The sequence below is a fragment of the Conger conger genome, chromosome 7 (assembly GCF_963514075.1).
Source record: "Conger conger chromosome 7, fConCon1.1, whole genome shotgun sequence".
Lineage (NCBI taxonomy): Eukaryota > Metazoa > Chordata > Actinopteri > Anguilliformes > Congridae > Conger > Conger conger.
Genome location: NC_083766.1, coordinates 27,948,587 through 27,976,231, shown reverse-complemented (window position 1 = coordinate 27,976,231; position 27,645 = coordinate 27,948,587). Strand labels below are relative to the sequence as shown.

Sequence of the window (27,645 nt, the reverse complement as noted above, 5' to 3'; positions counted from 1 at the left end):
ATAAAACAGACATTGTTAAATGTAAAATCCAATAAATTGCTCACTTAAAATCCAGTCAAGATTCTTGAATAGCCCGTATCAAACTAATTTCTGCACTCAATCCACACAACTAATTGAGGCTCTGGCCTCATTATGCACAGCGTTTAGTAACCAATGGCTGGGCCCTCTCAAAACCACTTTATTGATTCCAATTGAGTCCAATTGAAATAGGGGGTGGGATTAATAGTGGGCCAGTTTAAGACGACAATAAAAAGCCGGCTACACGCTTCACTTTAGAACAACACGTTCATCTTGAGACAACTGCATTCTGAGAAAAAAAAAAAAAAAAAAAAAAAACGGTTTTTTTTGAAGGGATTGCGGTCAAATTTTCTGATATGTCTGGAAGAGGAAAAACGGGTGCGAAAGTCCGTACAAAGACCAAGACACGTAGTGCACGAGCTGGTCTACAGTTTCCTGTTGGCCGTATTTTACGGCTTTTGCGAAAAGGCAACTATGCTGCCCGAATTGGTTCTGGAGCTCCGGTGTATTTAGCCGCTGTACTCGAGTATCTTGTTGCTGAAGTACTGGAATTGGCCGGCAACGCAGCTCGCGACAACAAAAAGGCCCGTATAATGCCTCGTCATCTGCAACTTGCCGTTCGCAACGATGAAGAGCTCAACAAGCTCTTTGGTGCCGTGACCATCGCCCAGGGCGGCGTCCTGCCGAACATACAAGCCATTCTCCTCCCGAAGAAGACCGGCCAGGCCGCTGCAGGGAAGGCAAAGTCTGTGGATTCCCAGGAATATTAGATGATCGCTATTCTCTGAACCCAACGGCCCTTTTAAGGGCCACTCACATTTTTTAAAGCGCTTCCAATTCAGGCTTTTTAAATATCCTTTGAATTTATGAGTATAAAAGGGCCTGATTTCTGTTATCAGTGAGCAGTTCTGGCATGCTGTCAGATGTCACATGACGTTGTAGCGTTTGATTCTTTTTCTACTTTTAGATGTTGCATAATACAGAATGACCGTCCTCCTTACATTCCACAGCTGAAATCATGGCAGTCTCACTTTAGCATCACAATGTAAAATGCATAGGTATTTAATGTTCTCAGACTGTAGTGTCCACTTATGAATACACCTTGAACCTGATTCTTTGTTTAGTAAATTGAAGTCCATACATTTCAATCCAGATTTTGACCAATTCCATGAGATGTATATGGCAATGCCATATGTATATACATGAAAAGACAAATAATGCAACATTTGCCTACTTGAGATCTAGAAAACCAACATTGTTCGCTACGCTATTGACAGATCTTGCAAAAATCAACAACGAATGCAGAAGTAGAATGCAGAAATTCTAGTAAATTAAATTAACATGGTACAAATTCCGATGTTACATACATTAAATATTGAAAATGCTGTGTTAAATGTTGGTAATTCATAAAACTACAGGTGAACCGGTAAATGTACATGGAAGTTCACAGGTCAACATACAGTACATTTACAGTGCATTTACAGGTGAGCACACCAATGAACATAGAATGTGCAGGTGCATCCACAGGTCAGCAGGTAGGTGGAAGATCATTCACTTGTCGCTGAATGGAAAAATAATCTGCAAATCCCCAATGCAGCTACTGCTGACTGTTTACACTGTCTCATCCAGATAACACTGAACATTAATACATGGCACCATAAAAGCCAACCCCCTGTAGCTCTACAGATATCTGATTATTCATTCTGTGGACACGGTGTTTATTCTCTATTGTTATGATCTACAGCTATGGGATATTTAGTGTCTAGCGATTGGATATTTAGTCTGTAGTTATGGGATATTTAGTGACTATTGCTAATAGGTATTTAGACTAGTTATGGGATATTTTCCATCTGTACTAGTTCAACTAGTTATGGGGTATTTAGAATCTAATATTTAATCTGTAGTTTTGGCATGTTATGTCGATACATCGACATACAGGGTATTCATTTATCACGTCTGTACTAGGTTAATCTGTAGTTATGGGGTATTAATGTCTGTAGTATTGAATCTGTACTTATGGGGTATTAATGTCTGTAGTATTCAATCTGTAGTTATGGGGTATTGATGTCTACTATTCAATCTGTATTTATGGGGGATTCAGAGTCTATACTATTTTATTTGCAGCCATTGGGTATTTCATTTCTTTTTTACTGTAGCTATGGGGTCGTTCTTAGCCTTGTTTCTGTATATGATGCATTGATCATAAAAGGCTTCTGTTCCTCAGGAAAGAGTCTCTCCTCTCCACACAGAGAGGCCATTTCAGCAGGGGCTACACATTGTGCGCAAACAAACTAAATCACATGAAACAACACTGTTTGGATCACATGACCTTGAGCGTGGAGTGAGGGGTACAGTGTGCAGTGTGTTACGCCCCCTAGCAGCCCCTCTGCACCTGCTACAGACACAGAAAGGGTTCCTCTCTTTGGAGGGGAAGCACAGAGAACGAGGGATTCGTTCCTCTTCCAGCTCAGCTACGAATCCAGCCGGATATTTATAACTCCAGAAGTGTCACAAGGTGCTGCAAACTGAAACAAGGCCACTGATCTCTCCACAGTCTCCATCTCACCCTCTGACTTCACCCTCACCAGGAAGCCAGCGGAACTACCTTCACTTCCCTTTTCACAAAACTCCATTCAGAAGCAGGGCTGCACAGTCTATTCACTCTCTATCTCATACTCTCACACTCTTACTCTTCTATCTTTCTCTCCCTCTCTCTCACCGTTTCTATTTTTCTGTCTCACTGTAGTTGTGTTGAGTCTCTGGTCCCTGCTTCCTCATAAAGAGTCAGAAAAACCGCAAAACTCCCTTCTCCCTGCAAACAGGGGGGCCCTCCAGATGGGTCTGCCGCTGCCACAGTTGGCCTGGCACGGGTGGGTGTGTGGTGGCTCGCCTGTGGGCATGTCGCTGTCCGTTTCCTTCAGTGTGGCACGCTGTGCTAAGTTGTGTGACGAGCGGCACATAGGAGATCTTATAAGCCCCACTCTGCAGAAGCTGCTTCGGTAGGCACCAGGCTCTCTTCCCTGCAACACAGCAAGTGAAAACAGCCATTATGGACAAGCAGCACTGTCTAGCACAGTCTAGCTCAGTCCAGTGCAGTCCAGTGCTCTCTAGTGCAGTCCAGCTCAGTCTAGCGCAGTCTAACACAGTCTAGTACAGTCCAGTACAATCTAGCACAGTCTAGTGCGGCCCAGTACAATCAAGCACAGTCTAATACAGTACAGTGCAGTCTAGGGAAGTCGAGCACTGCCTAGCTCAGTCAAGCGGCGTGGTCAGATGCATAACGCAGTGCTGGGCCCAAGTTGCTTTGTGCACACACATGCAAGTGTCTGTTTTTCTCGCTGTTGTCGGTGCAAAAATGTAAACATTTGAATCTACCTCTCATAACAGACAGATAATGTATGTAAACATAATATGAATGTATGTATGTATGTATCTGCATGAAGGTAATGGGTGAAAGTAACATAACATGTTGAATGTAGTGATACACTGTGTAGTGCAGTCCAGTCCAGTCTGTTGTATGTTGTGCTATACAGTGTATACACAGTGTAGTACTGTACTACTGTAGTACTGCACTGAAGTCCAGTCACTGCACTTTGCTCTACCATTACCTCAGTTCTTCTTGCCGGTAAGCTGTTGCTCTGCTTTTCGGCGCTTGTACCGTGCTATTTCCTCCATCTGTAGCCCATGAGCCTTTTGCCTGTAAGATACACAAGGAAAGACATAGACAACCAGACAGACACGCACACAGCCACATATGAACACAAATGGACACAATGACACGGGTTGAGAGAAAACATGCCCCTTACCCTGGCTTGAGTTCCGGTGGGATAGGCAGTGGTTTGGTGAAGCCTTCCTTACCAGTGAGCCAGTATGTCTCCTCCGTTCCTTTGCCCTGAGAGAGAGAGAGAGAGGGGATTGATACTGCCCCAACAGTGTACCTGTTTCAGTGTGGGAAGTCCCACAGATAGGTGGCAGTCCGCCACATGGACATTATTTGTATACTGGTCTCTCTCTCACCTCAAGTTCTGTCCTTCCTCTTTGCTGAACCTTGTAGCCCTCCTTCAGTTCCAGTAGGACCTTCACGGTACTGTCACTCACATGGATGCGGTAAGCTGCCAAAATCAACATCCAGTAAACGCCACCGCAACATCTTTACCATATATCTATGTATTTGACATGTCTAATGCATGTCCCAGCCCATTACATTCCATATTCAAAGGGTTTTAGTGTAAACACATAGTAAATCATGGGCAGGTTGTCCTACAGTTTCTCTGTAGTGGTCTGAGCTGTGGATCAGACTCACGCATCCCTGTGGACTCCATTCGGGAGGCAGTGTTCACTGTATCTCCAAACAGGCAGTACCTGGGCATGGTCAGACCCACCACTCCAGCCACACATGGGCCTGGAATCAGAGCCAGAACCACAAAACACAGACACAATGGGTTATGTGCCATCATTCTGTCAGGCAACTGGACAATTCCTCTCCACCCGACTTTGTATACATTTTCTTTAAATAACAAACCAAATAAAAAGAAAATATATAAGATACAAAATGTCACAAGACACAAAAAGTATTTTGTATGTGTTGTTAAACAAAAAAGTGCATTTAAATGAAGAGCTGTTATCACATGACGAGGCAAGGACAATCCTGCCGATTGTATTCCTCCCTCCCAGGGTGAGACCATGGCTAATTGTTTGTCACTCTATGGGACTACTGTACACCGAGCGCTGGCACAGTCAGGATACCAGAACACAGACATTTCTGGACCAAAGGAAGACTGCTCTGCGCAGGTTGTGGGCCTCTGTGCTGACCTGTGTGCAGGCCGATGCGAATGCGCACGGGCACGTCAGGCATGTGCCGCATCTTGAAGGTGCCGACGGCACTGAGGATGTCCAGGGCCATGTTGGCGATCTCAGCCGCATGCCGGTCACCATTAGGAACAGGAAGCCCCGATGCCACCATGTACGCGTCACCAATGGTCTCCACCTGTGGGAAACGCATGGGGACATTTTACTGTGCTGCAAAATGTTTGGAAATAGTTTACTGTGCTGTACAAAAATATATGGGGGATTCTTTACTCTGCTGCACCAAGAAACATTTGGGGTCACTTTACTGTGCTACACAACAAAATATATCAGGAAACTACAGTATACTGTGCTGCACAAAGAAACAAATACAGTAGGTGTGTGTCGGGATGTGAGTTTAGCCCTGAGGCAAGAACTCTGGGGTCAGAGTGTTTCCAACTGGGTAGTGATGTCACAGTGGAATGCAGCCTTTCGCAGTAGAGGGAGAAAGGCAGACCTTGTAGACGTCATGGTCTCCGATGATGGCATCAAATAAAGTGTAGAGGTCGTTAAGGAGGTCGACCACTTCGATGGGCTCGCTGTTTGCAGAGATGGTGGTAAAGCCCACAATGTCACTGAAGTACAGCGTCACACACTCAAAATGTTCAGGCTCCACAGTGCAGCCCATTTTCAGCGCCTCTGCCACAGACCTGAGCACACAGGTAAGAGTATGTGAGAGGGTGTGTGCGAATACGTGTTTGTGAATGTGCTTGTGTGTTTGTGGGTATGTTTTGTAATGTAATGTTATGTAAGTTTTATTGTTCTCAGTGTATATTTGTGCATGTACTGAATGTTACTGTCTGCATATCCTACTCTGAGATGTGTCTTGGCCGACAAAATATCAGTTTTTATATTTATAATAACTTACTTCTTCATTTTTTATTGAATGTTCCTTGTAGTGGAAAGTAGGTTTCAGCATATCTACTTCTTGAGATAAACGCCAGAGATTTATGTCTCTGACTTGCCGGGTCTCAGGAGGATATACAATCACTGAGCACTTTATTAGGAACACCTGTACACCTACTTTTTCATGCAATTATCCAATCATGTGGCAGCAGTGCAATGCATAAAATCATGCAGATATGGGTCAGGAGCTTCAGTTAATGTTCACATCAACCATCAGAATGGGGAAAAATATGATTTCAGTGATTTCGACCATGGCATGATTGTTGGTGTAAGACGGGCTGGATTGAGTATTTCTGTAACTGCTGATCTACTGGGATTTTCACGTCAGTCTCTACAGTTGCAGAGAATTGTGCGAAAAGCAAAAAAACATCCAGCGAGCAGCAGTTCTGTGGGCAGGAATGCGTCATTAATAAGAGAGGTCAGAGGAGAAGGGCCAGACTGGTGGAAGCTGACAGGAAGGTGAAAGTAACGCAAATAGCCATACATTACAACAGTGGTATGCAGAAGAGCATCACTGAACACACAACACATCAAACCTCTAAGTGGATAGGCTACAGCAGCAGTAGTAAATACAATAAGCCTAATAAATACCTAATAATGTGCTCACTGAGTGTGTGTTTGTACATGAGTATGTGTGTGTGTGTTTGTATTACAGTGGATACGGTAGGTGTGACTTACGGGGGAAGCATCTGAGTGAGCAGTTTCTCAGTCTTGTGTTTCTCTATCTCCAGCTCCTCAGTCCTCTCCCGGATCAGCTCCTCCAGGTTGCTGGAGTACTGCTCCAACATGCGCAGCATGGAGTCGATGATGTTCGTCTTCTTCCCCTTATTCATGTTTTTAATCTGGGAGGAGTATGCACGGAGTCAGTGTACCGTGTGGTCCTAATACGGTTCAGAAATTTGGGGTGCAGAGGTTACCTGGTCAAAGATATCGTTGAAAGTTGGGCGTTTTTCCGGCTGCTCGTTCCAGCACTGTTTCATCAGCTGGATGCAATCCATGGGAGCGTGATCTGGTGAAACGAGCGGCCGACACAGGGGCACTGGCTTCTGCAGCTTCTGAATGAGCTCTGCAAGGACCAAAACCAGAACCAGAACCAGAATGAGTTATGCAAGAGCCGGAACCAAAAACAGAACGAGCTCTGCAAGAACCAGAACCAGAATGAGCTCTGCAAGAAAACAGAATCCGAACCAGAACCAGAATTAAACAAAATCACTGCTCATGCCATCGATTAACCACCCACAAATATTATTTACCTGTAAACCAGTGCTACGAAACCCTGTTCCTGGAGATCTACAGTCCTGTACGTTTCTCATTTCATCCCTAATTAGACACACTTGATTCTACTAATTAGCAACACAATGAGACCTCTAACTGTTGAATGAGGTGTTCTTTGTTAGGGTTAGAGTGAAAACCTGCAGGAACAAGGTTAGGCAGTCCTGATTTACACCGATAGCTGTATTTTTTTACCCACCCAAAGCAGACTGCAGATCAGTTTATAATATGATTAGGGCTGATCCCATATCAGTTTCTAAACTGATCAGGGCTGACACTAGAACAGTTTACAATATGGACAGGGCTGACCCCTGATCAGTTAGCACAGCCCCACAGCCCTACCCTCGGCTGGCAGGCCCAGCATGCAGTAGGGCGCGCCCCGGATCACCACCTCCTGCATGATGATGGAGAAGCTGTACACATCACCCGGCTGGGAACCTTTGATGCCTGGGTGAGGGGCCCTCAGCAACTCAGGGGCCGTCCACAGGAGCTCTGAAATATGCCCACACATACATGCATATGTACACACACAAGCACATGCACACATGCAGGCACACAGGGACAAACACACACACACACACGTCATTTTCAACTAGTTAATTATCCATCCATCCATCCATTATCTGAACCCGCTTATCCTGAACAGGGTCGCAGGAGGGCTGGAGCCTATCCCAGCATACATTGGGCGAAAGGCAGGAATACACCCTGGACAGGTCGCCAGTCCATCGCAGGGCACACACACCATTCACTCACACACTCATACCTACGGGCAATTTAGACTCTCCAATCAGCCTAACCTGCATGTCTTTGGACTGTGGGATGAAACCGGAGTACCCGGAGGAAACCCACGCAGACACGGGGAGAACATGCAAACTCTGCACAGAGAGGCCCCGGCCAACGGGGATTCAAACCCAGGACCTCCTTGCTGTGAGGCAGCAGTGCTACCCACTGCACCATCCGTGCCGCCCACTAGGTAATTAGTTATTAGTTATTTCTTTAAGCCTATACTACTATTTTCTAGTTTCATTTCCAATCTAGTTTAACTGGAAATTAAAGTCCAGTATGAAACCAATTCATACTGTTATAAACCACTACAAGCCATTATACCTGTGAAGACTACAGGCTGCAATAAACCCCCATACCCTGGTGTCCCTTTCTAGCACTACAGACCATTGTACAGCATGTACTGCTATAACTGTGAGCTACCACACACTCTGTGAACACCACAAACTACTATCCCTTTGAGTGATATAGAACACCACAAACTACTATCTCTTTGAGTGATATAAACCACCACGAACTACCATCCCTTTGAGTGATATAGACCACCACACACTACCATCTCTTTGAGTGATATAGACCACCACAAACTACTAGCCGTGTGAGTGACACAGACCACTATTCCTGTGTGCTGCAGACTCCACTCACCCTCAGGGGGTGGGTGAACATAGGGAAACCTCTGAGCCTCTAGCACCTCTTTGTAGCCATAGTCAGTAATCTTGAGCACAAAGCGTCCATCCACTACGCAGTTTTGTGACTTTAGCCGGCCATGGCACAGCTCCCTGTGGTGGAGGTACTTCATGCCCTGTTCGAGAGAAAGACACAGTGAGCACACACAGTTCTCTGACAGAGGTGCACATACAGTGCTTTCTTTACCAGAGAAAGACACAGCGAGCACACACAGTTCTCTGACAGAGAGGTGCACATACAGTGCTTTATTTACCTCCAGAGAAAGACAGAGAGCACACAAAGTTCTCTGACAGAGAGGTGCACATACTGTGCTTTGTTTACCTCCAGAGAAAGACACAGAGAGCACACACAGTTCTCTGACAGAGAGGTGCACATACTGTGCTTTGTTTACCTCCAGAGAAAGACAGTGAGCACACACAGTTCTCTGACAGAGGTGCACATACAGTGCTTTGTTTACCAAAGAAAGACACAGTGAGCACACACAGTTCTCTGACAGAGGTGCACATACAGTGCTTTGTTTACCAAAGAAAGACACAGTGAGCACACACAGTTCTCTGACAGAGAGGTGCCCATACAGTGCTTTGTTTACCAAAGAAAGACACAGTGAGCACACACAGTTCTCTGACAGAGAGGTGCACATACTGTGCTTTGTTTACCAAAGAAAGACACAGTGAGCACACACAGTTCTCTGACAGAGAGGTGCACATACAGTGCTTTGTTTACCAAAGAAAGACACAGTGAGCACACACAGTTCTCTGACAGAGAGGTGCCCATACAGTGCTTTGTTTACCAGAGAAAGACATAGTGAGCATGCTCAGTGTACTGCCACAGATACCCTATGAGCATGCTCAGTCATTTATGGGGGAAGCAGTGAGTGTGCCCCGTACAGGCTAGCTGCAAACAATCTGACCCTCGATGAGAGGAACTGTCTGATGACCTGTTTATTTTGTGTTATTTTGATTTTGGTAAAAGTATATTTTGCGGAAGGAACAGAGGCAGAGCCCTTGTGATGTGGGTCACAGGAGTCTGGACTCACAGTTGGGGTTCAGCTCTATTTAAAATTGCAGACTGGATATTTATATACAGAGAGCTCCATAATGTTTGGGACAAATACATATATTTTTATTTAGCACTGTACTACACGTAATGAAGCATTTTAAATGCGGTTAAAGTGCACATTCTTAATTGAAGGGTGTTTCTTATTGAAGGGTGTTTTTATACACTTTGGTTTCACCATGTAGAAATGTGCTTTAAGTTACGTACATAACACGTGGTACTTTTTTCTGTTAATTTTAGGTTATTATGAAGCTGATAATTCAGTAGGTGCGAGGTGTGGTGCGTTTACCTTGATGAGGTCGAGCAGCAGCGAGGACTTGAACATCCAGTCTAGTTTGACATCCTCGTTCTGCAGCAGGTCCCGCAGGCTGCCACGGGAACAGAATTCCGTCACCAGGGCAAACATTCCGCAGTCATGGAAGAACCCCAGGAAGGGATTCACGTTTTCATGCCTCATGTCCTTCATCTGGAAAGGGGGGCAATGCATTCCAGTCACAGATCATCCTCATCACCGCCAGAAATGACTTAACAGGCATCATCATGCTTGTACTGCAAACCAACCATTTCAAAAACGTCACTGGTTTTCGGGGTGATGGCTCCAAAATGTCCCGATGGGAGTTTTTTAAGCCATGCCCAATCTCCCTGGAAAAGAAAGTTTGTGATTGCCCATTCTAGACTGAGAGAAAATAAGCACTGAAAAAATGATAAACAGAAATGTCAGTAAATGAAAGAAAGCCCAAAGCTGGAAATATCCTGGTTTTGTCCACTGTATTTATGACAGAGCCAGTAGGCATTGCAAGGAAGTGCACATGCTACCACTATTTCTGTTATTTTGTTTGATCAAATTATATTTAATTTGACAAAATATCCTGCCATTTTTCTGTCACACTGAAAATGTTGTATTAACCACTCTATGGCAGTTTCTAGAATGTATTGGTTTGCAACAAAGACTGAAGCAAGTAATACCAATTTAACAATTGTATTCTAGCACTCAGATACTCGACTCTGACCCAGTTTTTTTTCTATCTGGTAATTCACTGATTCATTAATGTCGCTGACTGGTCAAAGGTGCTACTCATTTGGTATTCCAGTTTCATTTCAGCCCCTGAATGGATGGGAAGAAGGCTGAACAGCGGTACTTCGAAAGAAGCGATGACATTCCCAGCCTCACACTCCCATCACTGCCCTGACCCGGCCTCCTCACCTCGTAGACGACCACGTTGGAGTTGTCGTACGTGGCGGGGGCCAGGCTGACGGAGGAGAACGGGGATTTAAGGCTGAGGTCTGCGTCAGATGGACTGCGCCCCACATCGCTGCTCTTGCTTTCACTCATACTCAGCTTCTGCACACAGGTTAAGCGCTGATCAATTTTTTATAGCAAGAATACAGATGGCACATTAAACAGCTATGCTCTCAGTGATTTCACACCCTTCACGCCATCGTCCTGGAGAGACTCAGGAGCATGGGGTACACAAAAACTAACTGGCCATGGCTAAGCAGAGCGTTAGAGGTCTCCATATTCAGAAAGGGGATACTCCAACTCGAGATTCTAGCACTAGCAAGTGCTTTATTTGGGATGAGACATTAAACTGAGGTCCTGACTCACTGTGGCTATTAAAGACCCCATGCCAATTATTGAAAAGAGTAGGGGATTCCCTGGTCTCCTGGCCAAATTCACAACCTGCCACCTAGCAACCCAAACTTCTTTGACCTATGATCTTTCAGGTACATTTAGTGGTGTTCCCTGGCTCTGACCTTGTTGCTTAGTGATGGGTTGATGAATGTGACATCAGCCAGGGTCAGAAGAATCTTGTTTGGGCCACGGACCTTTCTGATCTTGCTGATGCGTCGTCTGGGACACATAGGGACACATAGGGGCACGTAGAGATGCAAGGGAACGTGTAGGGACATGTAGGGACACATATGGACATGTAGGGACACGTAGGGATATATATGGACACGTAGGGACACATAGCGAAGCGTAGGGATGTGTAGGGACACGTGGGGACACGTAAGGATCCATAGGGACACATAGAGACGCGTAGGGACACATAGGGACAGGTAGGGACATGTAGGGACACGTAGGAAGACGTAGGGACACAGAAAGTTTAGGAGGAGAATCTGCGGCGCATGGTAAACATTATATCTATTTTGTGGGACGTCCATGCACCATAAGTGACAAGGTTCAGACTAAGACAAAATACTAGTCATACGTCGATCACCTTAGCTACAGTTGAATGTGATAACTGTAACATGCAGTGCAATTATGCTGATGGCCATACCTTATGAAGAACAAGGCCCCCATCAGGATCAAGACCAGCAGGAACACAGACAGGAAGATGCTCAGGACATAGAAGGGATCCACCCCTGGAGTCCAAAACAAACGCAGAAACACAAACCTTCCTTATGCAGTTGAATGATCTTATATCTAATCTCATGAGTCTCTTTTTGACTCTTTTTGTGTGTGTGTACTTTCTACTTGCACGTGCGGATATATACATATCTTAAATATGTCTTTTGTTGAATTCTTAATTAGACCCCTCCCTCCCCTCACCTGACAGCCCAACCTCCACCTGACCCCTACGTTCTCTCTCTCACATTCTCTCAGTCTCTCTCCCTCCCTCCCTTCCTCACCTCCAGTGCAGATCTTGCCGTGGGTGAACCAGCAGCTGGAGTCAGCTTTGGGGGCAGCGCCACGGGGGAAGTGAATGTGCCGGCCCAGGTACCTCACCATGGCGTCCTGCGCGTCGATGCGGTGGGTGGGGTGCAGGGAGCAGGACTGCCCATCCGTGTCCAGCAGGGTGTAGTGCGGCAGGCAGGCCCCGGAGCTGTTACCGAGCACCCGCTGGGCGAAGCCGGTAAAGCTGAGGCCACGGCCGTGCCGGGCCAGGCTCTCCCCTGACAGCCACTCCCCCGAGTCCCGCACACCTTGCAGAGCCTGGGCCGCCAGCAGCACAGAGCTGTACAGGGTGCCGAACAGAGGAGACACCTGCAACACAGGAGCACGCACACACGCGCAGGCACGCATATAGAGAGTTGCATTTATACAGCGCTTTTCTCACACTCAAAGCGCTTTACAGTGATGGGGGGGAAAACTCGCCTCAGCCACCACCAATGTGTAGCAGTCACCTGGGTGATGCAACGGCAGCCATTTTGCACCAGAATGCTCACCACACATCAGCTGGGGTGGAGAGGGAGAGAGTAGGCACACAGGTAGGAACACGCACACACACACAAATGCACACACGTACATACATACAGACGCATGCCGGGGCATGCACACACACACAGGGACACACAGGGACCCATGCACACAAACACACACACACATGCAAACACACACATGCACACCAACACACATGCATGCACACAGGTGTAAGCATGCACACAAACACACGAATATAGATATAGACACATATACACACATATAAGCAACACAAACATACACATATAAATACATACAGGTATACAGACACAGACACATTCAGTGAGATGCTTTAGCCTACAGTTAAACTGAGATCTACTATAAATCTTTAAATGTATGATCCAGAGTGTGTAGGTGTGAATCGAATATCCTTCTTACATATACAGTAGGCTTCAGGTAAAATTAGCTGCGACAAAACTGATTAAAGAGATTAAGAGATAGTGCAGATTATAGGATAATGGATAGCACAATCCAACTGAATGGATTATACTCACACCGAACTGCACCACTGGTCACTACACCGGGTGGTGAAAGTAAGTAAAAAAGTAGGAAAGAGATGGAATTACTTTAACAAGATACTTTATTATAGTGCTAGCTGTTCCCTTAAATTAAAACTTTGCCTCGCCTCTCTCCATACAGAAGTGGCCCAGGCCCCATTTATCTTTTATGCAGTGCTGAGTTTGACCTTGTCTGTTATTATCTTGCATTGCATTCACTCTCTTGCCTTTGTTTTAATTCTGCTGCATGTATTTTGTGAAGCACCTTGTTCTGTACAGCTGGAAAGGCGCTATACAAATAAAGTTATTATTATTATTATTATTATTATTATTATTATTATTGCAAGGCTAATCTAAAGCAATAATTACAATACAGATGCTTCCAGTTCATGTTTATGGCAACTTTATACTATACATGGATAATGTGCAAAAATGGCTACTAATAACCCAGCCAATACAAAATGTCTTAACTAAGACTGGCTTTGCAAAGTATCTTCGGATAGGGTTCTGCATTCATCGCAGCCTAGTGACCCCTGCTGGCTGCCCATTGGTCAAAGATCCTCCTCGAACTCGGTTCTAAGCTTATTGGTTGATCAGTCATCTAGAGCAGGCCTGAGAGTTGCAGACGTTCCCGGCTGTACCTGATGGGGTTTGAGGGTATTTGGCAGCTCGCTGTGCATCACGGCCTCCTGGTAGGCCTGGTAGAAGGAGGGGCCGGGGGACTCCAGCGTCAGGGTGAGCACCGCATCGTAGGCACGCCGAAGCTTGCTGTTGTTCTGCAGGGCGGGGTAGTGCACGTCACGGTACGGCAGGCTGTACAACAGCGTGTCGTACGGCACAAACACCACAGAGCCGTCCGTCACGCGCATGTCGTAGGCCGTCTCCAGGAAACGCTTCTGCGTCTCCCCTCCAATCAGCACGGAGTGCATGCAGAGGATCACCACTGCAGGGGAGGAGCCACACAGAAATCACCAAATCATACATTTCCACTGCATTTCCACTGTGTTTAAAGGGGTACTGAGGGGCCTATGCATCAAAGAGGTAAGTAATGAGTATATGTCATATATTTAACCCGTGTGTTGTCCTAAGGGTCAAAATTGACCCGATACTACGTTTAACAGCAGAGAAAACTACCTAAATTATCTTTTTTCAACTTTAAATTTGATGACAAAGTTTGTGATGAGTGACAGGTAGTTTCTTCATGCAAAATACAATTCAATTAATTCAAATTCAATTAAGCTGCTTTGTTTTAGGGGTTTACTGAAGGCAGGTCATTTTTTACCCTTAGAACAAGAGGAGTATACAGAATGTTAAGACTACACAAGGGTTAACCTGTGCGTGTTTGAAAAGCCCTCAAAACATTGAATGAAAAATGAAATAATAAATCAGACTGCAACCAGAAGAACAACAGTAGAGAGGCTTACTGAAATGCCCAGGACAGTTCAGAATTCTCCCAATGGGGATAATTAAGTGTTTTTACACAGCAAGTTGATAGTGGATACAGTGATTCTACAGAACAACAGATGATCAGCTACTTATTCTTAACATTAAAATATCTGTTTCTCGACTATGAAGCTGAATTGGAAAAATCCTTTTATGGATATTCTGGAGGTGTGACCAAGGACAATGCCAATGGCAATGAATGTTCTGACCTAGAATACAGAACCCTTTCAGAAAAGATGCATTAAAAACAAATAATGTCACATAATCTTTAACACACTTAGATATCTAGTTAAGCACAACACGTCTGGTGTTACTTTCAAAACAGTCTACGTTAAAAAGTTTCCCTTTGTAACACAGAAATTGTATATGAGTAACCCAAAAGTAGTAACCTTGACACGAAATGGATTGAAAGTAACACAAAAGTAGTAACAGGAAAAGTGTGTTGGATATTAGTGTCGTATTAATGTAGTATTAAGAGAGGACAGAAGGCAGAAGGCGAGTGCTGCAAATCTGGTTGCTGGGGATGATCTGTGGCCTCAGAGTGAACACTTACGCCTCAGGTACTCCGCCCTCTTAATCTTGGCCAGGGCGTGGCGCATGCTGGGAGGGTCCGGGCCCGTGGAGGTCACCAGGTCCACCGGGAGGCCATGGCTCCGCAGGGTACCGGCAACTTTGCTGGCCGTCTCCACCCAGACGTCCTCCTCTGAGGACACCACGCCCACGTGCGCCCAGCGGAAGTGGCGCAGTAAGGCCAGCAGCGCCAGGGTGGGTGTGGGCAAGGTTGGGGCCAGGTTGGGATACCTGTGTGTCTCCTCCAGCTCGTGGCCAACGCAGGCCCAGGAGAACAGCGCTTTGTTCCAGCTCCTGGCCAGCAGGGCGGCGCCCTCGCAGTAGCCCGGGTTGGCAGGTCCCACGAAGGCAGAGGCATGGGTGTAGTACCCCAGGAACCCCCGCAGGGCCCCCGAGGTCTGGCAGTCCTCCTCCAAAACCACGTAGTCGAAGGAGGAGTCCGGTGACAGGGAGGCGTCCCGGTTGATCCTGTTCACGGCCAACCGAGCCGCCAAGTCAGGCATGGCCTTGCCGAAGAGAGGGTCACACGACCACGGTCCAACCAGGCCCACCTTGAAGACGGTGGCGTGGCTGTTGACGGGGAGGCAGAGCGCCAGCAGCAGGAGGCCGAGCACCCCAGCATGGCGGGGAGGGGCGCAAGTTCGGGTTTGTTCTGCATCAGGAATGCCTGATCGGCTCCGAGTCCATTCCCGCCATAAACCATGGGCTGGACAGAGCAGCCGTGGCATTGCCAAACACACACACACACTCACCACACACACCAACGCGCACTCACAGCTCACACCTTCCCGCTTCCGGCTGCAGACTCCTGCGAAGCACAAAAACACAAACAGTGGGGAACGGCGGTTTATATGAGGGGAGTGTTAATCCCACGCCAGGATGACTGTCTCACTCAGGAAATATCAATGATGGAGAGATCCTGGCGGGAGGAGGGATTTGACACAGAATAATACAGTAATGCTCCAGCATGATTAAATCCCCGGAACTGACACTGTTTCATTGTTTCAATCGCTGTTTCGTTCAGCCTTTAACGATAGGCCGCACAAAGAATCATCCATTTATCCCCCTCAAATCCTGCCCATCCTATCTAAAACGTATCCTACATCACACAAAAAAATATCTTGGCCAAGGAAAAATATACATTATTTAAAAAACCCAGGAAGTGAGCTTAAATTCTCATTCAACAGACATTAAAATTAAACAAACTATTAACCGCTTATTACAATACAGAGGTTGCACATATGGTCGGGACATAAGCCAGTGGACACAGTAGGTCTCCAAGTCTGAGTATGAGAACCCTTGCTCCGTGCATACTATGTTAACAACACGCCCACTGCTACTATAATTCACCTTGCAGTGACTGAGCTAATACCACATTACAAGGCACTATAGGTCATACACTCAGTCACTAAAGCAAAGAGCTTGAACCTCATACCCTATATAGTCGCTCACAGACATATGGCACACTTTCAAAATGCTCTTGCCGACTTTACAGTAAGTGTGGTGGTGATGGGGGGAGTGCAGAACGTGTGAAACTTCACCTCCCATCGTGTTCTTTGAGAAATGGCTTGCAGGACACAGCCTTCTCACAGCCTGGATGTGGATCTTCATGTACCTGGGGCCTTATGATGCCAGGAGGCCATCAGCTGAGGGCCGCTGAGATGAGGGTCTCACTTCACAGTGCCGTGTTACACACACACTGGGATTTGGGAGGATGCTGAAGTTGCAAGTGATCTTAATCTTATATCTCAGCTGTCTGAGATTTAAATAATGGAATCTTATTTCCTCCTTAATCTTATTTCCTCCTGGTGTGTTTCAGAGATTTTAAATATTTTCTGCAGCTGAGCACCATATCTGTTTTTGTCCAGACCACTAATTATTCTTCTTAATCATTTTAATAACATTTTAATTAAACCAATACCGAATAAATATCTGGCTGATTATACATTACAATGACATTCTTCATCTTGACGTAGTCACCGTTTATGTTACAGCTATTTATCTAGGATAGGGATATATCTAAATATGGCTGTACACTTTGTATTATAATCCCATTTAAGAACTAGATATGTTATAAAACTTGAAAATACTACTACCAACTAATTATGGTACCCAGCGCGACATAAGTTGTAAAATAGAGGATTTATAAAACCTGATGATGCTGAATCGGCTATTGTACACTTACTCGTTCGCTTTAAACACACCTCGCCTCGGTTGACATTCTGCCTGTCATAAACTACCTTTTGATGCTATTCGGGATATGCATCGTAAAAAACGGTCCTTACTTACCATGTGCCTTCCTCTCCTTCTCTTGATGTAGTTTTAATCTGAAAACACTTTGCCACGAAATCGGTTGTCGCGGTGTTCCAACATGAAGTGATGTAGAGATTACTTATCAATAAAAGCTCATAAACATTCTGAAATATAAATAGGCGACTACGCAGATCCATGAAAAGCTAGTGCGAGGGTTCCAGCACTTCAGCGGGCCAGAGCGGGACCCACTTTCTCTGACGCGCATAATCTCTTCAAAGTCATACTGTATCAGGTGTATGACGGCTCTACCGACCTAGGACGAGTGTCCCGAAGATTATACTAAATCCCATCTACAGTGCCACAACGGAGTCTTTATGGGGGGAAAATGTGTGCACGGCCCTTGGCAAGAAATGGCCCGCGTGAGCACCACATGGTTGGGCCTGCGTATTGCGCAGTGTTTAGTGCAAGGTTAGTGCAAAGATGACAACATAATCAGTGTTAAATTGCTGCAGTAGCCTTATATACTATATATAATAAAATACAGGTATAAACTCACTCGATAAAACATTTGGTAGTGGTTCGTTTTTGTTTTGTCCCACATCCTGGCACCTGTAAAGAAAACAGACAACTCTATACATTTTTAGCGAGACGGAATCTTGTTTTATAATCCACACAACAACAACCCACAATATCTTCAACATATTTGAGTTTTATTTATTTATTTATTTATTTATTCATTTATTCATTTATTCATTTATTCATTTATTCATTCATTCATTCATTCATTCATTCATTGTAGCGTCTTTGGCCGTTGTGCTACAGCTGCGCGATTGCGGCACATAATCTGCGCCGTTTAAAGTTGAGCACGAGCTGTTGATGATTACTTCTGTTACAGCAAATCTCTTGCTCAATTAAGCTCAGTCTAAACCATTCAAAATCCTGGGATGTGAATCTGGGGAATTTATTCTTTGTTGCACAGTTTTTTTTCGAACATATGGCTAATTGTACGGAATTATAAAATAATTATAGAATTTTTTTGACTGTGAAAAAAAAATTGTAATTGGAATTAATACAATGCTCTCCGACAAATAATGTTGAGACACTAGTTTCCATTTGCTCTGGAGCTCTGTAAAATGTGGGCTAGAAGACATTTTAAACAGCTCATCCTGAATCGGCTCAAAGAGACGGTTTTTTGTGGCTGGGTTTATGGTGGTTAATTTCAGTTTTATGTTAATAAATTAAAATTAAACTGTGCATGTAGTTCCACTTTTCAGCTCTAGATGACAGTACTACGCAATCCAATTTCTGCTTTTATTCTTTCTTTTCTCAGCACTGTCAGATATTTGGACATGTATCATTTCTGTATAATCTGGGTCTGAATAATTTCTACATAATACTATGTAAAATGTTGAGATTTAAAAACTCTTAAAAGTAGTTTTTTTGGTGCTTATTTAGCAGTGCTGTTTGTTTTTATTTTCTAGTTTTTAAGTTAAACTTTCTAACTGACATTTTGTTACAAAAATAGTATAATTATGTTGTTTATAGGGCAATTTGATAGGACTTTGATATTGAACATTCAATTTTGAGTGCTCAATATCTCAAAACTGATAGAACCTTTTAATTCGCAAGGTTTTATACTGTACTTCAGAATTGATATTACAGCAGTCTTTTCTTATGAAAAGATGAGCGGACAGTCCACCCTCCCTTTGTATCTTAGCTTTATGCAGACACAGGGAAAGCAGTGAGAGCTGGGGTCGAATGGAACATGGCACGGCAGGCGATGAAACCCCTAACCACTGAGGGGACTTGGCAAATGGTTTTAGAGCTCGCCACACTATGGACTGTGCCAAAATGTGCATTATAGCTGTTGGGTGTCTTATATTGGTCCTCGCTAGGCATGTGCTTTGGAATAGCCTGCCAGCATTAAAACCATGACATTGATACAAATAGAAATAGTCTTTCGAGAAAGGCATCTCTATCTAATCAGCTGGTGCTCATGGACTGAGCTGGTAAGTGCTGAGAGAAATGTCCTGACAGCAGAGGCCCGTGTCTGTCAATACCCTGCCTGCAACGAGACTAAGCATGGCACCTGCCGGGTTATTTAAAAACACAAATAGAACAGAAGTCAGATAATAATCAGAAACAAGGATGGAGCAGCCTTAGAATTGTGAATTGGGATTGTTTATTGATTTTAGGTGCAAAACTGGTCATTGCTTGCAAAAAGTTCAAGCAATACTGAATACACATTTAACATTGTCTTCTTCAGCCATGTTTATTGTCAATTAATTTCAAAGGTGGCACATTCTTTATTCAGTTTATTAAACAATTCAGGAATAGTTAGTCTTGTACTGTAAGCGGTATTGATAGTGTAAGATTTAAGAGTAAAAAAGGGGGGTTGGGCTAGGTTCACAGATGTAGCAAAATGGAGAGGTTAAGAATAGGGTCTAAAAATCTTTTAAGCATATAATTGAGCAGTCCCTTTAACTGCCCAAATGGTTACAATAATAATAATAATAATAATAATAATAATAATAATAATAATAATAATAATAATAACAATAATAATAATTCATGTCCCATAATGAACTAAATTTACATTGACACTATTCAATCCAAAATAAGCCACTGTGTATCATACACCCCAGCTGGGAGTTTGATGAGCATCCTCTCAGCCAATGGGGTGAGAGCAGTTCCTGACCCTGCTTCATTATTTATAGTTAGTGTGGACAGGGCATTTCCTGTTTTCAGATATTGGGGAATTTGTCATGAAGCTTAGTATATTTTGGGATGGCACTCACTTTTTGTCCAATGCATCTACTGTTTCCATTGCAAGATATTTTCCTGGGGCCCTCCAGCCAGTTGGATATATATGTATATTTCAAAGTATACAAAACAATCTAGAGCAGGGCTACCCAACCATCTTCCTCAAGATCTACTGTCCTGTAGCTTTTATTCTCAACCCTAATGGCACATGTGATTTTACTAATTGGCAGCTCAAGCAGAACTCTCTGTTGAATGAGGTGTGCTTTGTTTGGGTTGGAGTGAAAACCTACAGGATGGCAGATCTCCAGGAACAGGGTTGGGCAGCACTGATCCAGAGTAAAGTTCCAAAACTGTATGTATGTATAGCACGTCATCCCCCCCCCCCAAAGATTTGTAGGGATATGTATGCTCCTACCAGCATGTTTCAGGTACTTGTGCTTCTGCTAAGCATGTGCTTAAGCAAGACAGAAATGCAGTCCGCACGTAATTCTGGCATGCCCAGAATTAAAACATTCTGCTTGATTAGTCATATTAATATTCATATACAGTTTGTTTTGCCAATCAGTCGAGTATTTTGGATAATGCCTTTGCGGGGCCTGCAGAGTCCAAACATGGCTTGGTATGTCTTTTGGCCTCTAGTCAGCAGCCGAAATGTCCTAGAGGCTTAAGAGGCACTCCATGTATGCAACAGTCTTTACATCAGGGCCGGCCAGGCTTCCTGGTGCACTCTCCAAACACAGAGCCAATTATCCTCACAGCTGGGCTTGGCTGGGGTGAAAAACAGTTTGTAAAAAGTTAAATGGTAAAACAAAATTGCTATTTGCCTTTCTTACAGTACTTGGGATGACCTTTGTATATCTTCTGTTGCTGTTGCCTTAGTTTCTGATTTGTAGGCTGATTCACTCCGGGACTCATGCTGCTGGATTGTCAGGAAGGGAGGGGGAGGGTGAGTTGGACCTGCCATCACTCTTTTCCTTGGAACACTCCAGGCAGATAAGCAATTCCCATTTAGCACAACAGCATTTTCAAGTTCCTCCATGAACTAAAATCTGGCTACAACTTTCAAGCGTATGTTTTCCATTGACTTCCACAATAACATATGTATCTTGTTCGTTTTCTCCACCAACCTTGATAGAATAAATTATGAATCAGACAGAAACTATAGCAAACTTTGGCTTACTTCAACCCCTTGTCATAAGGCTGACATAACACATACACATGACATAACAGCTGATGATGTCAGTTGAAGTAAAATTATATAAAACTGTCATAATTTTATCGGTAATGTTGTGACAGGTGATACCGTCATGAAACGTACTGATAAAAGTATGAGTTTTATATATGTCATTTGACATAACCTGACATCATCTGTTATGCCATCTTGTTACAGCTGTCGTGCCCTGTGGATGACAGTGTTATGTCAGCCTTATGACGAGGGGTTCAAGTAAAGTACTGCCAAAACTTATTATCCAGCTATTCAGGAGCACAGTAATCTGACCCAGCCAATTATTCGGCCAGTGAGGAACACATTTGTCGCAACAAGCCAATGAGGAGTATGAAAATCTGACGGTCAATGAAGAGCATATTAATTTAAACCGGGAAACTTACAGTCGATAAGTCCAAGAGTTCAAGAGGGTTAAATGATGGCACATGAAGGCAGTTTGCTGTAGAATAATACGTTATATCAATGAATGAGGGATAAATGATGTGCGGTTACTTGGGATAAGGGAATATGGAAAGTCAACAAATGCTATTCATAACATCAGTAATTAGACCTACTGTATGTAAAGGCAAAGAGCAGGCCTATATCTCTCCCAGCTACGTTCCTCACATGCTTGACTTGGCTCCAATGCCAAAGTTTGGGAAGTTAGCCGAGGCCAGGGAGAAGAGTTGATCTGGAGGGAGGTGTACTGGCCACATCTGCCTCATTTTAGCGGTCTTTTTCATCAGGTCAAAACAGGATCCATCTTCTCTCGCCCTGACGGCTGGCTCACATGGGACAGATAAATATATATCAATATATATTCCACACACTGCTGCTTACCAAATCCAGATCAAAAGCAGATTATTGTGTGTGTGTATGTGTGTGTGTGCAAGTGTGTGTGAAAGGGTATTAAATTAATTTTTCCAGACTGATGGAAAAGAATAAGGTCTGGTGCACTGGGATATCATTAGGCTCTCAAATCAGGAGAATCTGCCCATTCTCTACCCAAAAGGCATCATGGCTGCTCCTGCAAACCCTTGCAATCGCTTGTCTGGATCACTGTAACTCCTTGCAGGCCAACATACTGGCCTGTCCCATCCCTTCAACCTCCTGTTAGCCTCTCCTTTAGATACATAGAAACATAGATTCACTTCCACAAACATTTGAAAACTCACCACGTCAAATTACAACTCAGTGTTTCTATTTAACTCAAGTGATTGTACCTTTAAAAATGAATTATTCCTTCTTCTCCTTTCTCACCGCTCTTGAGACAATCACCATGACAGTGGTCTTACTGCTCAGTGACAGTGGCACCATTTTTGGTGTTTTGGCTGCGCACTCCAGAACATTGGAATTAAAAAAGAAAAATGGATATGGGATTAAAGTACAGACTGTCAGCATCTACACCCATATTCTGCACTTTAACCTCATATTCATAGTTTATCCAATGTACTGAGCTAAAACAACAAAAATGCTGTTTATACATGTAAGCTGTATGAGTGGACACTGAACAAAATGTACACTATTTCACCCTGTGCTCTGCAAATGAATATTACTAAGAGCAGAAGGAGCATGTCCTATTAGATCAGAGATGGGCTGCTGAAAAGGGGACTGCTTGCTAATGGCTTCCCTCTGGAGACCAGCAGTCCATCAGTACGGACAGCGGAAGAGTGGGAAGACTTCTCAGCATGGCCGTTTGGAAGGAATGCTTTTTTCCCGGGGCTGGAGTTCCCGGGAATCCAGACATGGATGTTGACTCTACAGCTCTAACTCTGGCAAGAGGGCTCAGGGTTACTGTGCCCAAAACACACACACTCTGTCTCTCAAGAGCAGGCATTACATACAAATGCATTGTCCAAATCTGCTTTAATAACAGGTATTATCAAGCTAGAGGATGCTGACTATCCTGCTCCATGTGCCTGTTATGTGATAATGTTAAGTCTCACACATCTGGCGTTTATTTGTATTTTTCTCACATTTTCAGCTTTAATCTCATGCTCTCTCACTCCCCAAGAAATCCCACACCAGAACTGAACAAAGATGAAAAAGATGTAGGGTGGCCTGTAGCGTAGTGGTTAAGGTACATGACTGGGACCCGCAAGGTCGGTGGTTCGATCCCCGGTGTAGCCACAATATGATCCGCACAGCCATTGGGTCTTTGGGCAAGGCCCTTAACCCTGCATTGCTCCGGGGGAAGATTGTCTCCTGCTTAGTCTAATCAACTGTACGTCGCTCTGGATAAGAGCGTCTGCCAAATGCCAATAATGTCATGTAATGTAATCATAGATGCTGTACACAGGTCCTTTAGATCAACTAACAGACCACCAAGACATTCCAGCGTTACATGTTTCAAATATTTATCTCTGCTATATTTGCACAATCTTCCTTGATTTGACTAATCTACATGATGACAACATTGTTGATTCACTATTGATTCTCTCAAAACTTTTGGAATATATTGCCTATTCATTGATAATTTCCTTATTTTATTGATTCATTTCATAATTATAAAAGACTGATTTATCGAGTCAAATTAAATCAAATCAAACCATTTCAGCTTAGAATGTCCATGATATTCACTCCAAGATGGTCACTGTGATCACTTCTTCTCCTGTTAGAGAACCTTAGAGAGACGTTCGAGACCCTCTGCTTTCTGTGCCATTTTCTGATGAGGGATCCTGTGGCTCAGTAAAAGTCAGTCTGAAGAAGTGTAAGTGTTTCTGTAACAAATAAATGAATGAATGAACAAAATAAGCCAAATAGCCACACTCCCATGGGGTACACAATGTCCACTAAATATATTCCCACAGCTCACAGCCTGGTTTCTGCTGCCAGGGGGATTGGCCAGTCTACAGCAGTTGCATCACAGGGTGGTGGCTGCCCTGACCCTGGCAGACAGTGCCTGCCGGAACCTTCTCTTTAACTCCTGCATGTTGGGGGATTTGGGGCGTGCCAAGTGTAACCCCCCTCGGCGTTTCTCCCCGTTCCCCGGCCCCAGAGCCCGGCTGACCTCCTGGCACAGGTGCAGGAAGGTGTTGTACACCCCCTCCCCATCCTCCCGGGCGGAGACCTCAAAATACGCAGCGCCCAGCTCCGTGGCCAGCCCCTCTCCCTCGGCGGCCGACACCGCCCGTGCCCGCGGCAGGTCGCTCTTGTTGCCCACGACGATGAGCGGGATGCTGCCCCGGGGGTGGATGTGCCGCACGTGCTGGTAGAGCGGAACAACGGTGCGGAAGCTTCCGGGGTCCATGACGGAGAAGACCAGCATGTAGCCGTCAGCCCAGTAGATGGAACGATTAATCTGCTCTTGGCAGTGCAGTCCCTCTGCGTCGTCCTGCCATGGGGAGAGACATGGAAAATGTGCTCCTTCGTCTAAACAAGACCGCTCTGCAAATGCCCCTAACAGCCGGCTGGTATGCAGCATTAACACAGCGCTCACGGGGGCATGCACTTCACTGGCACCTAGACACAGTCTATTAAAAAGAATCAGCTGCTTAACAGACAATTATGATTTTATCATGTGTTCCTATTTCGAGTCTGACATAAAGGCCATTTATTCCAGAAAGCCTAAAGGAATAAAAAAAATTCTTTGAACTGCAGAAAAAATGTTTTTTGCATCGGCAAAGTTCAAGACAGTTCCAAGGGTCGGAAAAGTCACAAAAACCCTTTTTTCTTGGATTGTTTTTTTCAGAAAACCATCCTACTTACAGATTAAATACGTCTTTAATCAGTATTAGTGACTGCCTATCAGACATATCAGAGGATGTACAAAATAGTTTTCCTGTTTCCAGATTCATTATGCATTGATTATCAGTTATCATTTGTATGAGCATGTTGTGTTCCTCTGTAATTAGGCCCTCCAGTGAGATTTCATGAACAGAACCTCATCTTCTTCTATAATGCTACACGCAGCAAATTCACAGGATGAAGACCGCTGAACAGAACCAGAGAAAGTAAACCAGTGAATGGTGATACATGAAATAAGACGTACAGTACTAATAACAGATATCAAATACCTAATAACAGATATCAAATATAAGCTTTTATTTGATGTGAGGAGGTGTAGGATTGGTCTTTGAAAGTGGTAATGCATTGTGCAAACATTATAAAGATATGCTTTACCTGTAGAGAAACACAGGGTGTATCCTGCACTTGCAAAAACACTTGTTCTCCATCAAGATTGATTCTTCTTGAATATAAGGCCCCTGAGATACAGAAATAGCACATATTACAAAATTGTTTATTGATCGAACATAATAGGAATAACAGTGGTAAAAAATGCATAGACATCAAATATAATATGAAGATATTGCAACATTTCTGTGAAATGTACTTATCATGTTGATTTTGCAAACGTCCACATATTTACAATACATTACAATCAAATCAATTTCAATTGTGTGTTGATAATATAGTACAACTTTCCATCAGTGAGAGAGAGAGAGAGAGAGAGAGAGAGAGAGAGAGAGAGAGAGAGAGAGAGAGAGAGAAATATCTACCTGTGTTTGCTTCATAGTCTCCGATGAATCTCCTGGTGAGAAATCTCACAATCAAGGCTGAAAATAAATATATATATTTTGGTTAAAATTTCTGATAGACCTTGAATTTCGATGTAGCAAAAACATATGTACATCCAAGTCTTTTCGTAGGTACTATAGACCTGACTGGATGAAGACCTGAGGGTCAAAACATTAAGTATAGTTCAGTAAATTAATTCCTTAAAGAGCAGTGTACAAGTTAGGCCGTGATTTTCATCATTTCTAAGGCAAGGCCACATTGGCCAAAACATGCATAGGACACCATGACCAATTCAGAAAGCATTAAGGCCAAAATTGAATTCAACATAAGGGCATCAAGACCAAAAGCACATTATAAAAATAATCAGATTGTATATAAAAGGCTGTATATTAGTAGACATGTTCATGGGATTGATATACATTTCAAGACTGTGGCGGAAATAGTGAAAGTGTATCTGTAGATTTCCACAAGCGTTGACCGGCAACCTTTAGATTACAAAGCAATGCACAAGTTTTTAAATAAAACTTGCAATTAACAGTAGGATGTCCAGATAATTTCAATTCATAGCCTACGCTTTTGGAATTTAGGATGGCTTGTCGTGGGGTTTTAAACAAGTTTTTTCACAGGTGCCATTGGAATGGAACCCAAATTATTCTCCTGGTTTTAATTCACAGTCTGCCTTTGATATGACAAGCATACTTTATGAACAGTGAGTCTCGACTGATTGGATTAACAGGCGAGAGGGGCCGTAATGGGGAGGTAAAGACTACAAATAATATCGAATAATATTTCAATTTGCGCATTAAAAAATCGTCTTTCAAAGATAGTTACCTGTTTTTCCGACGTTCCTGGCACCAAGAACCACAATTTTTACGTTCTTATTGGGCAGGCAGTCCAGAGCGGGACACTCCGGTATAGGAACTAACAGACAGTGGGTAGATTCAGTGCTCATTTTTCTGCAGTTGACGAAAATAATTGAACTGTTTCCAACAGCTGGAAATGTTCTCCTGAATAGAGGTCACAGCATGTCCTTCACTGCATCCGTTAAAAATGTTCCAGGTTTCTTTTCAGTTCTTATTGGGTCGCTGTTCACTTCTTGCTGTTGTTTTCTGCCGGGATAAATATCGCATTCTTTCATAAAAGAATATCACGTTGAATGTAATATAATATTTGTTCGTAGACGTCTTTACTTCTTCGCATAAAGACCGCCTTACCAGACAGGTCCACGATGAATTTGGTTTCCCTCCATACCATCAGAGAGAGGTGCGCCCAGATGGACAGCGCGGACGATCTATTCTCTCAGCCTCTCTCTCTCTCTCTCTCTCTCTCTCTCTCTCTCTCTCTCTCTCTCTCTCTCTCTCTCTCTCTCTCTCTCTCTCTCGCACACACAGAGGCGAGGTAGTAGTGGTAGTAGTGGAATCAGTGCGCTATCTCGTCGATGTAGATTCTGTCTAGTGAACTATAAAAAAATAATCCCACTTGATGGCAGCGGGGTAACCAATACAATTTCAAGATGTTTTGTTTTCACATTTAGAAATTTTAGTTCACATTAGAAAAAGTCAGGCACATGTTAAAATGATTCCTACGGCTTTACCAACGGGATTTCTTTCACAATTTCACAATTT

At 43.9% G+C, this 27,645-nt stretch overlaps 3 protein-coding genes across 3 annotated transcripts; 1 reads left to right on the top strand and 2 right to left on the bottom strand.

Annotated features, from left to right (window-relative positions):
- The first annotated feature begins 348 nt into the window (after window positions 1-348).
- Window positions 349-789, top strand: LOC133132261 (histone H2A-like). The gene has a single exon (XM_061247594.1). It carries the CDS (start codon window positions 375-377, stop codon window positions 786-788), a length of 414 nt encoding a protein of 137 aa, XP_061103578.1. The 5' UTR covers window positions 349-374; the 3' UTR covers window position 789.
- Window positions 790-3,627: 2,838 nt separating this feature from the next.
- LOC133133260 (retinal guanylyl cyclase 2-like) lies at window positions 3,628-16,010 on the bottom strand. Its single transcript, XM_061249361.1, has 18 exons — window positions 15,266-16,010; window positions 13,911-14,212; window positions 12,202-12,556; window positions 11,850-11,934; window positions 11,323-11,419; window positions 10,772-10,909; window positions 10,129-10,209; window positions 9,857-10,033; window positions 8,470-8,626; window positions 7,384-7,533; window positions 6,687-6,835; window positions 6,448-6,611; window positions 5,321-5,513; window positions 4,831-5,005; window positions 4,322-4,420; window positions 4,036-4,130; window positions 3,825-3,910; window positions 3,628-3,715 (listed from the first exon to the last, which is right to left on the bottom strand). The coding sequence occupies exons 1-18, from the start codon at window positions 16,008-16,010 to the stop codon at window positions 3,628-3,630; spliced, it is 3,336 nt and encodes a 1,111-aa protein (XP_061105345.1).
- Window positions 16,011-23,743: 7,733 nt separating this feature from the next.
- Window positions 23,744-27,306, bottom strand: LOC133132254 (ras-like protein family member 11A-like). Its single transcript, XM_061247587.1, has 4 exons — window positions 26,852-27,306; window positions 26,002-26,058; window positions 25,625-25,707; window positions 23,744-24,836 (listed from the first exon to the last, which is right to left on the bottom strand). Exons 1-4 carry the CDS (start codon window positions 26,970-26,972, stop codon window positions 24,366-24,368), a joined length of 732 nt encoding a protein of 243 aa, XP_061103571.1. The 5' UTR covers window positions 26,973-27,306; the 3' UTR covers window positions 23,744-24,365.
- Window positions 27,307-27,645: the final 339 nt, after the last annotated feature.

Coding starts and splice junctions, on each gene's coding strand:
- LOC133133260 (XM_061249361.1), bottom strand. CDS start 16,010: ATGCCACGGCTGCTCTGTCCAGCCCATGGTTTATGGCGGGAATGGACT. Junction 8,627..9,856: donor TGCTGCTCGACCTCATCAAG/GTAAACGCACCA, acceptor TCTCTCGAACAG/GGCATGAAGTACCTCCACCA. Junction 6,836..7,383: donor GCTGGGCCTGCCAGCCGAGG/GTAGGGCTGTGG, acceptor TGGTCCTTGCAG/AGCTCATTCAGAAGCTGCAG.
- LOC133132261 (XM_061247594.1), top strand. CDS start 375: ATGTCTGGAAGAGGAAAAACGGGTGCGAAAGTCCGTACAAAGACCAAG.
- LOC133132254 (XM_061247587.1), bottom strand. CDS start 26,972: ATGAGCACTGAATCTACCCACTGTCTGTTAGTTCCTATACCGGAGTGT. Junction 26,059..26,851: donor CAGGAACGTCGGAAAAACAG/GTAACTATCTTT, acceptor ATTTATTTTCAG/CCTTGATTGTGAGATTTCTC. Junction 25,708..26,001: donor AGACTATGAAGCAAACACAG/GTAGATATTTCT, acceptor TCTGTATCTCAG/GGGCCTTATATTCAAGAAGA.